Source organism: Balaenoptera physalus (genome assembly GCF_965194825.1).
Source record: "Balaenoptera physalus genome assembly, contig: HAP1_SCAFFOLD_690, whole genome shotgun sequence".
Lineage (NCBI taxonomy): Eukaryota > Metazoa > Chordata > Mammalia > Artiodactyla > Balaenopteridae > Balaenoptera > Balaenoptera physalus.
In genome coordinates this window covers 135050-150761 of record NW_028126069.1, presented here as the reverse complement: position 1 = coordinate 150761, position 15712 = coordinate 135050, and the positions used below count along the sequence as shown (strand labels likewise).

General features: G+C 39.5%; 2 protein-coding genes and 1 pseudogene across 6 annotated transcripts in view; 1 reads left to right on the top strand and 2 right to left on the bottom strand.

Moving 5' to 3' along the window:
- LOC309653615 (ELKS/Rab6-interacting/CAST family member 1-like) overlaps window positions 1–15712 on the bottom strand; it is a 159305-nt pseudogene that overhangs the window by 15494 nt on the left and 128099 nt on the right. The window lies entirely within an intron of this gene.
- LOC309653614 (ELKS/Rab6-interacting/CAST family member 1-like) overlaps window positions 1–15712 on the top strand; it is a 119660-nt gene that overhangs the window by 25490 nt on the left and 78458 nt on the right. The gene's annotated exons all lie outside the window — the stretch shown is intronic.
- On the bottom strand, window positions 4209–9756 carry LOC309653612 (uncharacterized protein). Its single transcript, XM_082478495.1, has 2 exons — window positions 8743–9756; window positions 4209–6080 (listed from the first exon to the last, which is right to left on the bottom strand). Exons 1-2 carry the CDS (start codon window positions 9449–9451, stop codon window positions 5974–5976), a joined length of 816 nt encoding a protein of 271 aa, XP_082334621.1. The 5' UTR covers window positions 9452–9756; the 3' UTR covers window positions 4209–5973.

The following is a 15712-nucleotide window of genomic DNA, read 5'->3' as shown; positions in this document are numbered from 1 at the left end:
ATCCAAATACTGAAATCCCAAAGTTGTTGATGATGCAGAACAACTGGAATTCTCATTTGTTGCTAGCAGGATACTTGGCAGTTTCTTATAGAACTAAACGTACTTTTACCATACAGTGATCTAGTAATCATGCTCTTTGGTATTTACCCATAGGAACTGAAAAGTTATGTCCGCATAAAAACCTGCACATGGATGTTTATAACAGTTTCTTTCATAATTGCCAAAACTTGAAATCAACCAAGGTGTTTTTCAATAGGTGAATGGATAAACAAACTACGGCATATCCGTACAAAGGAATAGCATTCAGCGCTAAAAAGAAAAGGCTATGAAGCCATGAAAAGACATGGAAGAAGCTTAAATGCATATTGCTAAGTGAAAAAAAGCCAATCTGCAAAGGCTTACGTGCATATTATATGATTGCTGTATGAAATTTAGGAAAAGGCAAAAGTGTGGAGACAGTCAAAAGATCAGTGGTTGCCAGAGGTTGTGGGGAGGGAGAAAAGGATGGGTGAAGCCCGGAATTTTAAAGGCAGAGAAACTCCTGTGTATGGTTCTGTAATGGTGGATACAGGTTATTGCACGTTTGTCAAAAATCATAAAATGTACAAAACAAAGAGTGAGGTCTAAGTAAAGCATGGACATTAGTTAGTAATAATGTATCAATATTGGTTCATTAACTATAACAAATGTATTACGCTAATGTAAGATGTTAATAATAGGGGAAACTAGGGTGAGAGGTAAGGAAGTATGAGAACTCTGTCCTTTCTGCTTAATTTTTCTGTAAACCAGAAACTGCTCCGAAATAGTCTGTTAATTTAAAAAACAAATCTAGACCTGCATACAAAACTTGCACGTAAACCCAACCACAGCAGCATTATTCATACGAGCCCCAAAGTGGAAGTAACCCAAATGGCCATTTACTGTGAATGGATAAATGAAACATAGTAATATCCACACCATGGACTATTATTATTCAGCCATAAAAAGAAATCAAGTACTGATACATGCTACAACATGCATGAACTTTGAAAACATGCTAAGTAATCGTATGATTCCATTTGTATGCAATGTCCAGTCTAGACAAATCTGTAGAGACAAAGGATATTAGTGGCTGCCTAGGGTTTGGAGATATGGGGGAGTGAGTGACTTATAATAGATTCTTTTTCTTTTGGGGGGTGGATGAAAGTTCTAAAATTGATGGTGGTGGTAGATGCATAAGACATTAAATTGTACACTTTAAATAATATGGAAAGTAAATTATATATCAATGAAACTATTATTTAAATTTATGATTAATGTATTAAAAAAAGGACAACATATACAATTTAAGCAAAAAGTATCTGTGAAATGCAACCAAAAGAAACTTCTAGAATTAAAAAAGCTGAAATTAAGCACTCAGAAGATCGGTTGAACAGTACCTTAGTCAAACAAAAGAAAGGATTACAAATGTCAGTTAAAAAATAACTACACTAAAATTTGGAGGGAAAATGATGGAAAACAGAGAAATAAGTACTTAGGACATATAGAGTATACATAAAACACTGTGTCTAGCCAACCCCAAGTCACACAGCCTAGGGAGGAGACACACAGCCTACCTGAATCACAAGGACTCCTCCAAAGGAAAAATGAGGTTCTGATGCCAGAAGTGGAAGGAATGAATTACAAAGAAAAAGAACAATGGTAAACTATAATCTAGATATACATTGGTAAAATACATAGGTTCCCTGGGGTTGTGATCTGGTACAAACAATAAAAAAAAAGATAAGACTCATAGTAGAGGCTGCTAGATTCTGCTGAGGAAAATGTCCAGGGAGGGAAGAGTTGATTTATTTCCTTGTTTTTTTAGAGTCCACATATAAGTGACATCATGCACTATTTGTCTTTGTCTTATTTCCCTTAGCATAGTGTCCTCCAGTTTTATCCATGTTGACTTAAATGACAGGATTTTCTTCTTTTTTAAGGTTGAATAATATTCCATTGTATATATATATATACCATATTTCCTTTATCCATTAATCTACTATGGACACTTAGGTTGTTTCCATACCTTGGCTCTTGTGACTAATGCTACAGTGAATGTGGGAGTACAGATATCTCTTCAAAAATGATGATGTTTCCTTTGGATATACACTCAGAAGTGGGAGGGAGGAAGAACTTGCAACACAAATCGACCATGTGTAAAAGATGTAGGAATGAAAAACTCTGAACACCTAGGAAGAGTGTGGAGTATTTGGAAAGGTCACTGTTCAAGGTCATACATAGTTTAAAATTATGACATTTCAGTGAGCCTGTGTGCATGAAGGCTTGCTTATATTTCGGGATTTGAATACAGTGCAAAGAAGTGCTGCTAAATTTTCGATCAACATCAAAAAAAGGGTGGAAATGTTTTTTTCTTTTATTATGAAACTGGAGGAAAGGCAAGCCTAGAATTCTAGGCCCACTAGAATTTTCCCTGATGATAGTGGTAATTTAGGAGAAGAAGACGGATCCAAGGCCATAGAACAATTTTGAAAGCAAAATAAGGCTGCTGAGTCTTCACCCAGTGTATGAGATTAAGTTCTAATGGCATATGATGAAGTGGGCATGACACAGCTGGCAGAGCTGGTTGAGTTGTTGAAAATGGCTCTTGAAGCTACAGGCATTGGACAGTAGACGTAGAAAAAGAACAAGGTAAATCCAAAAGAGTGGAAGGACAAAATTAATCAAGAGAAAAGTCAAAAATAGAGAAGAAAAGCAGTAAACTTGGCAAATAAAACCAAAAGCTTGTTCTTTAGAAAGACCAATAAAATAAGCAATATTTGGCAAATATGATCGAGATGGGACTAGCTATAACACAGAGAGAATTTTTTTTTTTTAATTACGAAAGAATACTATGGCAGCTTTATACCAACACATTTGAAAATCTGGACAAAATGGCTGATTACTGATTAGTTATATGCAGCCATTATTTACTCCTGTTTTGAGTAGAGAATACAAGTAGCTTTATGAAATTAGAAAATATAATCAAACATATACACCTTAGAAAGACATCAGTTATTTTCCAATGTATTAAAAAATTAGAAGAGTCCTAATACAAAAATCAGATATGGAAAATTTACCCAAAAAGTAACGAGAAGCACATTTCTTTGAAGATCTTAAGTTCTAAGTAATATTAGCAAATAGATTCCAGCAACATATTTTTAAAAAGTCATTATGATCAAGAGGGATTTATCACCATAAAGCAGATTTTTTCAAGTAGGATAAAGTTGGAATGAGGAAAGAAATGTCCATATCCAATATCAAAACACACTCCAACTTTCAGTAGTTTAAAAGAATCTAATATGCTGTAACAGTACATCAGTAGATTATTAAAGCAGAATAGGAACCCATGTATATGTGAGAAATAAAATATAGGGTAAATAAAGTACATGCTGTCTTCACTGTGGAGCTATAAAAATGATCACAGAAGCTGAACTGTGCAAAGTTGATCTCAGTGACTGATGGGGAAAATATTATTGTTCTATGACCTTAAAATCTTTCTGACAAAAACACTAGAAACTTTCTTGTTTGTTATAAAGTTATAGATAGACTTAAAAAAATTAGTAAATCTTGTATTTAGTTAATACAGTGCAACCTAAAACATTAGAAGTATTGAAAATTAACATGTTTTATTCCACTGTAAAAAACTTATGAGACTTCTAGTTTTGAGTCCAGCAAGGAAGGAGAGCTTGGAAGTTGCCACTCTGTCCTAACAGGTAAATATCTGGACACACTGAAAAATCAACAATTCTTCTTAGATTCATTAGAGAAGTGAGGTCACAGGAAAAATCACCGTGCCCAAAACTGGAGAGGCAGATGGCAGATCCAGAGAATAACAACTTACCGGAACAGAAACCCAAGAGCAGAAATCTCTGTGGAAAGCAATGGTGAGGTAGGAAAACCTGAACTATATTTGAAGGATTGCTGGAGGCTTGTGTGGAAAAGTCTGTGAGGTAAAAACTCCAGGGAAGCCCCTATCCTTTTGCGACTTTTGTCTCTTGAGCTCTACCAGGTGAAGGTCAAAGGAAAATCCCCTTGGAATTCTGGCAGGGGGAGGGTGAAAGGAGCAATTTTGAAATACACCAGAGCATTCTGCTGTTCTTCATAAGGCCTGCCCTCAGGAGAAACGGTTTTACCAGAAGCCTAACCTATGGGGTTTTGTCAGAGCCTAACTGACCTGGGAGAAGGGAAATATCCTACCGTGAGCCCTGCCGGCCACTGTGTTTCACCTAAGGTGAGGGAAAATACTGAGAGGCACTTGTGACATTCATAGCTGAGGAGCACATGCTCATTATAAGACTGAGACCTAATCATAAGACTATGCAATGCTTCTGTAACACCACATCTCTAAAGGACTATGTACTGCAGTGAACTTCACCAGTGCATCGTGTCTGGATTTTCAAGGAAGAGAAAAGTGAATCATATAAAATGCTTGATTAAACCGAGAAATGGCAGAAAAAGAGTGGAATGTAAAAAAGGAACAAAGAACACTGGCAATAAATATGAAACAGTAACAAATATGGTAGGTATTAATCCAATGATATCAATAATCATTTTAAATACCAATGGTATAAATACACCAGTTAAAAGACAGAGATGGTCACAGAGGATCGATAAACAAGATCCAAATAGAAGAAATCTACTTTAAATATGAAGGCACATATAGCTTAAAAGTAAAGGGTTGGGGAAAGCTACATCATGCTAACACTAATTAAAAGAAAGTTTGAGAAGCTGTATCAATCTCAGACAAAGCAGAGTTCAGAGCAAAGAAAATTATCAGACAAAGAGGGACATTCCACAATGATAAAGGGGTCAATTCTCCAAGAAGACCTAACAATTCTTCATGTTTATGTGCCTAACAACAAAGCATCAAAATTCGTGAGACAACAACTGATAGAACTGCAAGGAGAAAGAGATAAATCCACTCTCATAGCTGGAGATTTCTACACCGCTTTATCATAAATGGACAAATCCATCAGGGAGAAAATCAGTACAGACATAGCTGAATTCAGCAACACCATCGACCAAATGGATATAATAAACATCTACAGACTACTTCAGCAACAGCAGAATACACATTGTCTCAAGCTCACATGAAGTACACACGAAGACAAACCACATTCTAGGCCATAAAACACACTCTAACAAATTTAAAATGTCAGAAATCATATAAAGTCTGTTCTCAGACTGCAGCGAGGTCAAACTGGAAGTCAAGAACAAAAACAAAGCTGGAAAATTCCAAAATACTTGAAGATTAAACGGTTCAATTCTAAGCAATACATGGACCTTGCTGTCTGTATGTGAACTGAATAACATGCACAGTGACCAATCACCTACAGACTTTGAAAGAAGGGACCTGATTGTTCACTGACCATGATACACATCTGTCATATCCCGGGTGATTTGTGGAGTTAAGAACTAGCTGTGAAGTTTGTCCTTTATGCCCTTCCTCACAGTTAATATGGCAGTAACAGAAATTTGACGGTTTTGTTGTGGTCCTGGGATTATTTAACTAAATCATGGTAACTGAAATTCATGCATGGGCAAACTGTTCAGAGCGAGGACTGCATGTGTAGCATACATTGGGTAATATTCCATTGCAAGAAACAAATACCTAGAAGAATGTAAGATAGGATGAGAAATCATACTCTTGTTATGAGGAAGTCTGTCCCTAAGCAGAACATGAAACTGAGATATCATAAAGAAAAAGGCGAGTTGATTTGACTTGATAAAAATTAAAGAATTCTGCACAGCAAAAGGCAACCCAAACATAAAGATAACTGACAAACTGGGAAACAAAATATAAATATTTGACCATGGATTTGGCCAACAGTTCCTCTTCTTCACAATAGTATGAGGAGGGAAAATCTCAGTGAGTCAAACCTCATGAATCAATAGATGAGAGGTTAGACTAACGTTCTCATATGGTGTGGATTTAATTTTATGGAATGCAACTTACCTTCCAACAGAAAATGTGAGTATTACCAGTCTTATGAAGATCCTTGGCAATGCAAGTAGAGAAACCTTGGGTAACTGTGTGATAGATGCATCTCTTTCCTGTTCTATAAGAGGAGGAGAACAATTAACAGAATGTCTATTTCTCCAGGGCAGAATTCCAATATTGCCTCTGTACCACTGAGCCTTGTAAAACATCGAAGCGGACAGTCTTTAGCAAATCACTCTTAAAGAGTCAAGAGGGAAAGAAATGGAAAGGCTAATGAACTTGCCAATGACCTATGTAGCCCTGACTGCTGAAAACAGCGATGATGGGAAATATGTGATGCCACGTATGTGAAACTTGAAGAGCACAGAGATTCAAATGGAGTAGAGTAGGGAAGAACGCCTCTGATAACCCACCCAAGTTGAATTATTTGTAGTCTCAACTGGGAAATGTTGATTAAGAAATGAGAGGAAACAGGCAAGAGCGGCCCCTGAAATTGTGCCTAAATACCTCCAATATTCCTAAGGAATCCCGCGGACGACTGTGTCAGAGCGGAGCTGACAAAGGGAGTATAGTAAGCGCAGAGGCCATGCCCTTGTCAGCCAGCATACGGATAGCATTACTGATCCTCAGCAAATCATTACTGATCCTCAGGAAAATGTACTGTGACTGGGTCTAAAACCTGACTGGAATTTTCCATAGATGTGTGATATTGGAGATGGGTCTGCAGCTGCACTTGCCAAATCACCTTTGCAAAGCACATTAGGCCACAGCCAGAGGAGCAAAGGCTGCTCTGCTCTTTCTCAAGCAGAAAAGGATTTTAGAAGTGCCCACTTCTGTCCCACAAAGGATGGGGATAGCAGCTTACGAATTAGTGATTAGCACAATATCTGTGATCCCTCGGCTAATTTCCGTCTTGAAGCTGGGATATAAAGACTCAGGTGTTGGGTGATGAGCCACAAGCCGTCTGAACAGGTGCTTAATCAGGACTGGACAGGATGAATTCAGGCCTGGGCATCTGGCATCTGGTTCCAGCCCTTTTCCGGGCAGTTAACCTTTAGACATGTCCCTGACACCTTTGCATCTGTAGCTTTTCGTTGTTGTTGTCTGGTTGTTTAAATGTGTAAAATGGTGATAACACTACTTGGTGGCATATTCTATTTTAAAAAACCTTCCGTTACTCCATGCACATCAAACAGTAAATGCGTTCTCTTAGTAAACCTGCATAACAATTTTCTGAACTCTTGTGCTCTGGGCAAGACTTATGAATACAGCAGGCAAATAAAGTGAAAGGTGAGACAGTACATAGTGTTGTATTCAATTGGGTCTTGATACCCAAGTGTGACTCTTCACCAAGGATTATGCAGTAGTTCAGGACACAGATTAAAGTTGTTTAGAGTGTGTCCTAAAGTCTCACTGGCAGAATTTAAATCTCTACTCTGCAAATTGTAGACCTGAGACAAATTGCTTCCCTCAACTTCATTTCCTGCATCTGAGAAAGATACTAGTATCTACCTTGTAGTAGACTGAATAATACCATTGCCCCCAAATGTCCACATTCTAATCCCCAGAACCTGTGGATGTCACCTTAAATGGCAGAAGGGACTTTGCCAGTGGGATGAAAGTAAGGGTTTTGAGATGGGGAGATTCTCCTGGACTACCTGGATGGACCCAAATGTAACCACTGGTATTCTCGTGAGAGAGAGGCAGAGGGAGTTTTTACTCCAAAGAGAATGTGATGATGAAGTTGGGGTTGGATTGATATGGCCAGAAGTCAAGGAATGCTGGCAAGGAAACAGATTCTCCCTTGGAGCCTCTAGAAGGAGGATGGACGGCTTTGTCAACTCCTCGTTCCAGCCCAGGGAAACTGGTTTTGGACCTCTCTCTTCCAGAACCATAAGAAAATAAGTGTGTTTTGTTTTAAGCAAGCACATTTGTAGTAATTTGTTACAGCAGCCATAGGAAACTAACGCGTACCTCATAGGAACTATTTCTCCAATTAAAATGTGTGACTGGAAACACACTTGGTGGCATGTGTGACACATGGTAGGTACGCTGCTGTAGGTCGTTCTCGGAAACTGAAGCCTTGGTTTTGAGGGATCATCAAAACCAGTACAGTGGTTGCCATGTTTCTCCTTGTTCATCCTGGTGACAAACCTGGTAGAGAGAGCTCCATCCTTTCCCACAGGACGCCCACCCCAGTACTTAGAGGGAAGAGGTTATGTCTCACTTAAGGCACCTTCCTCTTTTCCTTTCTACTTTTTTTTTCATTCATCTTCATCCAACTGGCCTTTCTAAATTTTAAAGAAAACAAGACCATTTCTCGATGGATTCAGATACTACCCCAAGTTAATATTCCAACCAAGTTCTTGTTCTTCCGGGTCTCATCACCAGAAATTTCTGAGCCTAAATCCTCTCTAGTTTCTAGGATCACCCATTTTCTCATTTCTCCCTTCTCTAGTTCAGAGTCTTGTCAGTTTAGTCCTTTCCCTAACCACAACTTATAATAAGGTGACACAGCAAAGTGATGAAAGTCTGGACGGTCTGGTTTTAGTCCTGGGTTTTTGCCACCTACTCACTGTGTGGCATTAGGCAAGCTATTCAACCTCTCTGGGCCTCAGTTTCCCCCCAAAAAGGTGAATATTACGTACCTATAGGGTTGCCATTATGAGGAGTAAGTGAGTTAATATTTGCTAAGCACTTAGAAGAGTACTTGTTGTAGTCTAAGCACTACAGTTGTGCTTGTTAATAATAGTAATTGCAATTCCAAGCGTAAAACTTACTCAGCTTTCTGTCATAACTTTGAAAGGTTGGTCTATCTTTTGGCCGGCGTTTCAGGTAACTGAGTCGAGGCACAGGCTGAGGCATTGCTACCACTGGGTGGTGTGTTCCCAGAACTTGGAACAGCGGTGTGAAATGGGTAGTGGTTCTACTTGGAGACGGGGCAGACTGGACAATGACGACCCGGGAAGGAGGTGTGGTGTCCATAGCTTCGGGGTCAGAGGTGCCGCCTGCTGAATGACCAATGGCAGCCGAAGCCGTAAATGGGGGACTGGGGAAAACAGGGGCAGAATGGACAGTGACGGCCCGGGAAGGAGGTGTGGTGTCCATAGCTTCGGGGTCAGAGGTGCCGCCTGCTGAATGACCAATGGCAGCCGAAGCCGTAAATGGGGGGCTGGGGAAAACGGGGGCAGAATGGACAGTGACGGCCCAGGAAGGAGGTGTGGTGTCCATAGCTTCGGGGTCAGAGGTGCCGCCTGCTGAATGACCAATGGCAGCCGAAGCCGTAAATGCGGGGCCGGGGAAAACGGGGGCAGAATGGACAATGCCGGCCTGGGAAGGAGGTGTGGTGTCCATAGCTTCCATATCAGAGCTGCTGCCTGCCTGATCTGAGAAAAGAGAGTGAAAGTGGGAGAGCTTCTCCCTAGCTTCTAACTCTTCTCGAGGTCTAGCACGCACTGGACAGCTCAGCCTGCTGCTGTGACATTCCATTGTACGTGTCACAGAGCAAGGGCAGGTGGGGGCGGGGGTGGGGCGGGGGCCACAGGCAAGCCCAGCCCGCGGAGAAACCCGGCCCAAGGGCAAAGAGCCCGAACCCTTCTGGGACTTCTCGCTGTGGGTGGCAGGTGTTTGGCACCGGATGGGCCACCGTGCAGAGACTGTTGGGGACTCTGGAAGCCTTCTCCTCCAGAGCTCACCCTGCCTGGGCACCAGCTCTGCAGGTGTTGCGTTTAATGTTGTCCCAGAGGTCTCTTAGGCTGTCTTCATTTCTTTTCATTCTTTTTTCTTTAGTCTGTTCCGCAGCGGTGAATTCCACCGTTCTGTCTTCCAGGTCACTTATCCGTTCTTCTGCCGTTCTTCTGCCTCCGTTATTCTGCTATTGATTCCTTCTAGTGTAGTTTTCATTTCAGTTATTGTCTTGGTCATCTCTGTTTGTTTGTTCTTTAATTCTTCTAGGTCTTTGTTAATCGTTTCTTGCATCTTCTCGATCTTTGCCTCCATTCCTTTTCCGAGGTCCTGGATCATCTTCACTATCATTATTCTGAATTCTTTTTCTGGAAGGCTGCCTATCTCCACTTCATTGAGTTGTTTTTCTGGGGTTTTTATCTTGTTCCTTCATCTGGTAGGTAGCCCTCTGCCTTTTCATCTTGTCTGTCTTTCCTATAACTGTGGTTTTTGTTCCACAGGCTGCAGGATTGTAGTTTTCCTTGCTTCTGCTGTCTGCCCTCTGGTGGTTGAGGCTATCTAAGAGGCTTGATGGGAGGCTCTGATGGTGGGTAGAGCTGACTGTTGCTGTGGTGGTCAGAGCTCAGTAAAACTTTAATCCACTTGACTGCTGATGGGTGGGGCTGGGTTCCCTCCCTGTTGGTTGTTTTGCCTGAGGCAACCCAACACTGGAGCCTACCTGGGCTCTTTGGTGGGGCTAATGGCAGACTCTGGGAGGGCTCACGCCAAGGAGTACTTCCCAGAACCTCCGCTGCCAGTGTCCTTGTCCCCACGGTGAAACAGAGCCAGCCCCCACCTCTGCAGGAGACCCTCCCACACTAGCAGGTAGGTCTGGTTCAGCCTCCCCCAGGGTCACTGCTCCTTCCCCCGGGACCCGATGTGCACGCTATTCCGTGTGCGCCCTCTAAGACTGGGGTCTCTGTTTCCCCCAGTCCTGTCGAAGTCCTGCAATCAATTCCCACTAGGCTTCAAAGTCTGATTCTCTAGGAATTCCTCCTCCCGTTGCCGGACCCCCAGGTTGGGAAGCCTGACGTGGGGCTCAGAACCTCCACTCCAGTGGGTGGACTTCTGTGGTATAAGTGTTCGCCAGTCTGTGAGTCACCCACCCAGCAGTTATGGGATTTGATTTTATTGTGATTGCGCCCCCTCCTACCGTCTCATTGTGGCTTCTCCTTTGTCTTTGGATGTGGGGTATCTTTTTTGGTGAGTTTCAGTGTCTTCCTGTCGATGATTGTCCAGCAGCCAGTTGTGATTCTGGTGCTCTCGAAGAGGGAGTGAGAGCACGTCCTTCTACTCCGCCATCTTGGTTAATCTTCCCTGTAACAGCCAGAATGTCTCTGGATGAAAACAGAATAAAATTAAAGCCATATTTTTCACCTCCTCATTCCTCTAGTGGCTTCCTTTCATCTTCGTTACTCTCTCAGTCCAAACCTGGTCAGTCTGATTCTCGCTTTCTGACCACTCTCACTATCTTCTGAAGCACAGAACCGTGAATCCACTCTTCCGATAAATCTAAGATTCATGACATCTTCTGCACTCATAATTGAATTTCTAGACATCTCATTCCTGGGATAAGTTCCATCATTCCAGTTGCGTATAGGAATTCAAGACAACGTTAGTATACAATGTTCTGTTACATATCTTTGTTTTAGGACAAGCATACTGACCTTGAGGTGAGACTGAAGGAAACAACAAATCCAGGAAGAAAGTGTGAAAGAGAACGTTAGAAAAAACTTAGTGAGGGCGATATTCAGAAATAATATTATTCACAGACATAGACAAAATATAAAGCACAGGATTAGAGAAGGGAAAGGAGTCACACAGATTCTGCACTGGCAACAAAAATTAGTAATTTCAGATTTTCAACAAGTGTATTTTCATATTAGATTACACCACTGTACCTTAATGTAAGTTTCTAAAAGAACAAATTTTGTCTAAAATTTACCATTTCCTAGGGCAGGAAAAAAAAGTAGTTTCTTAAACACAAAGGAAAAGAAAAGAAGGCTAGCTGCTCCCCTTCTCGTTTAAGTAGCTAACTGTGATCCTACAACGTCAGTCAGCTTAGTTCTATACACACCCATCTTAGAACTGACAACTCCTTTACCCACCCCAGTCCATGTCTTAGACCCAAGTTATCCAGGAGCAAAAGCAGAAAAACACTGACAGCTTCAGTTATTCTGTAGAAAACAGAACTCTAATTCATTTGGAAAATTTTGAAATAATTTTCTCAAATGTGAAAATAATGTTTTCCTAATTACACCCATTATTTCTCATTCCAAATCTATCAAATCCACCCCCAAAGGCGCAATCTAAAAGCAATAATGAAGAATATATGGCTCTATAAACATCAATTCATTTCCAATACTGCTCAGCAGAAAGAGATGCAAAGTAGCCATGCTTCATATTCCTACCCCAGCACGAAGCCCCTGAGGTTCATTACTGCTTTTCATAACAACAGGCAGTTTTCCCTTTTTAAAAATTAATCAATTTCATTGAAAGTAGTATCGATATTATCCTCCAAATACTTAAGACTTCTAACAGCCAGTGCCATCCAGCTCACCTTCAGGATCTAAATTTTACTTTAAGAATCTAAAACAAGAAGTTTATTTCTTGAATGCAAGCACTATTTCAACTTGCACTTTAATGTTTTCTAATATTTCAGTACTAAAACGAGAGTTTTTTAAAACTCATTGTCAGAATAATGAAAGGCAAGGATAACAAGATTTATGATCGCCATCACATAAGATAAATAGATGAAAAACAGAGAAACAAAATGACAAACAAAACTCCTCACAACCACACAGCAAATACGTGGTGGATCCGTGAGAGGAATGTAGGTCTGCTGACACACCTCCTGGACATACTTTATATGTCCTATGATGCTTACAGACTCCTGAAGGGATCTACAAAAATCCACGGATCTTTGGCATTTGGAAAACAGTGTAGAATGCAGACAATGTTCAAAGTCAAAGAGAGGCCAATCATTTATCTAAATGACTGTTCCCAATGATCTTTTTTATTTTTGTTGGTTATGACACATTACGTTAGAATAATTTTAGATCAATGATGACACTCACTGAAATCTCATATAGATGCAAAGTTTTATATGAGACACGAGAAAATCCCTGAAAAAAGAAAAATTAAGCTTATTCCTGTCGAGAGTGAGCAACCTTAAGGATCTTTTTAACTGTTTTACAGTTCAGGAGTCATATTTCACTTTGGCATCAAACTTTAGCTCTTGGGAAATAAATTTAGGAGAAAAAAAAATCTGCATATAGAATAACTATATATAATTCTAATGTTTCCAGTGTCAAGTAAAAACTTGAGGTAACCATCAAAATTTCTATCAAGACTGTAATAAATTATAAGGTGCTGTGCCCACAAGAAACTTTAGGAAGATGGCCTAATAGAACTGACTATGTAAAGCGGTGTGATTTATTCTTCTTTTAAATGAAATCAGTGAAATTCATCTAGGAGGAAGAAGGAAGAAACAAGCGCCCCCCCCCGCCCCCCCCAGAAAGCAAGCTGAAGCCAGCAGGATCTGATAAAGAACCAGTCGCCTTCCGTTACAACACTCGCAGCATCTCGTTTTCCCTTTTTCTTTTCATTTTTTTAAACACAACCCATTCTCCCTCAAGAAAGCACACACAGTCACCACACTCATTTCTCCTCTATTCCAGCTACGTCAAGACCACATTCACCAACACTGTCCTTCGTGGATCAAAGATACATGACTATAAATTTAAAAGTAAGGAAATGCTTTAAGGAACCATTTTCCTCATGAATTGTATACTAGTTTACGCCAAATCTATATACAGCTTAATATTAATTTCCCTATGGGAGATTTCTGAAGACATTAAGCTGAATGATCAATTCGGGCTTTCTTTACAGAAAAAATATTTACAAATATGAAGATTAAATATGTAGGTTTATAGTCTCAGGTTATACCGTGCCATAGATGCCTGAATATACTGTGATACCAATATAAAATCACAAACATAAAACCCACTTTCCAAATGAAAATGTCAACAAAAATTTTAGGTCAACCTAAGCAAATAAACTTTCAGGATGCAGTTAAAACAGTCAAATATCTAATGATAATAGTAAACATATTCATCTGGTTACACACATTTAAAATGGAATACATGAGAAGATAACGTTAATTTGGAAATACTTCCTTCCACCCCCAGTCACTGAAATAATTTTATTCACTCTCTTTGCGCACATCTTCAGTATCAATTCACCAAAGGAAGAAGATGTGCCATTACTTTATGTATTACCAAGAAATAAAAAAATATATACCAGTTAAATCACGCCATTATTTATTCACGTATCCCAGTTTCAGTGATGTTAAAATGTAAAAATACAAGTTAGAATTGGTATTTCACTGTGACAGAAGAGGAGAGAGGTTATCTATACTTTTGTTTAACCTGCAGATAGAAAAGTAATCCTACTGAATTATATTAAATAAGAATATTTAATGCATATGCGTTTACTTATATTTATACAGAAAGAAAAGTATATGGGCAATGGTAAACATATTACAAACATATAGAAGAAACAAATATAAAAATATATTCAATATAACAAACAAGGGCATAAGGGACTATTAAATCTCCATCTGTTTGATCAACGGTCTGAATGTGCGGGGGATGGAAAGATAAAAGTGAAGAAATGTGGGATGATTAGACAGTAAAATGAGAAAGGAGCTGTGTCTCTATGTTTTAATGTATGTATTTATTGGGCCCACAACAATGTACAGTCCTGGGACAGAATGTGATAGATACTATAACAAAAGCACACAAAAAAGAAAAAAAAAAAAAAAAAAAGGAAAGAGACATTACTACCTAAGAGAGGTCAGTAAAGTTTTTTTTTTCCCCCAAAAAAGATAACAATTAAAAGGGGTCAAATCCCCACAAATGAATAAGGGGAAAGAAAATTTTAGTCAAAGAGAAAATACTCAGAAAAAGCAGATAACAAAAAAGCATTCATCTCCTAATTCTAAAGCCCAGTTTTAAAGAAAACAAAGAGTTAAATCTACTAATATCAGACCAAAAGTTGGAAATATCTTGTAAACTCTAAGTTTGCCAACACATTTTGAAAGATTTATAAAAAATAAAAATAACTCCATTTTCATTACATAAAATTTCAGGTACTAGTAAGCTTTAAAAGCAAATAAAAAAACTTAAAAGGTCATATCCTCGAGCCATGAGGATTTATAAGCCTAGCAACTATCTTCCCTAAATTCTCCAAATACCACCAGAGAAGTACTTTCTCTTACACATGCCCGCGTGCAAATAACACCACAGACTAAATCTCACTCCCGGCATGATGGGAAAACGACCCCATTCTTTGTGTTCAAGCTCAGTTCATTATGTTGATCTTGAACTACAGAAGTATAGATTCCTCTCACTTACCAAAATGAGGTTAACAGTTACTGCTGTAGCAATTTAGACAGTTAATTCCGGGGCTAACTACCTTGAGCCTGAATTCTGAGCAAACTGGGAACACCCTTGCTTTAAAAAAAAAATCAAGCAGCTCCAAATCTTATGAATACATCATATACCAGTTTTTTAATAGAGCCAGTTGTTTATAAACCAGAATGTAGTTCCCTTGGAAACATTATAAACACAGGTTAAGTTTTCTTGCTAGTCCACAAAATTTAAGTTTAATCATGATGTAAAAGCCTAGAACTAATAGTTCTAGATGAGGTCTGGAAAAGACAGTTAGCAAAGAAAATGAAAGCAACCATCACAAAGCAGAAAAACTAAGTTTCCTCCTAATAAAAACCTAATATAAATCTACTTACGAGACTGGCCCCCAAATGTGCTTATGTACCTATACATATGTGTGTGTATATGTGTGTGTGTGTGTGTGTGTGTGTGTATATGTATGTAAATAACAACACTGATTCCTGGTTCTCTTGCCTTTGTCAGAATAGTACCAGTAGCAGCACACTATCCTGGCTTTCCCTCTCCATTTTACATCTCCATCTACGCTACAGTTCTAGGACCTAAAATTAGGAGC

Excerpts from the sequence above, each read along its gene's own strand:
- LOC309653612 (XM_082478495.1), bottom strand. The coding sequence starts at position 9,451 with ATGGAATGTCACAGCAGCAGGCTGAGCTGTCCAGTGCGTGCTAGACCT. Across the intron at positions 6,081-8,742 it reads AAGTTATGACAGAAAGCTGA|AACAGGAAAGAGATGCATCT; the intron begins GTAAGTTTTACG and ends CTCCTCTTATAG.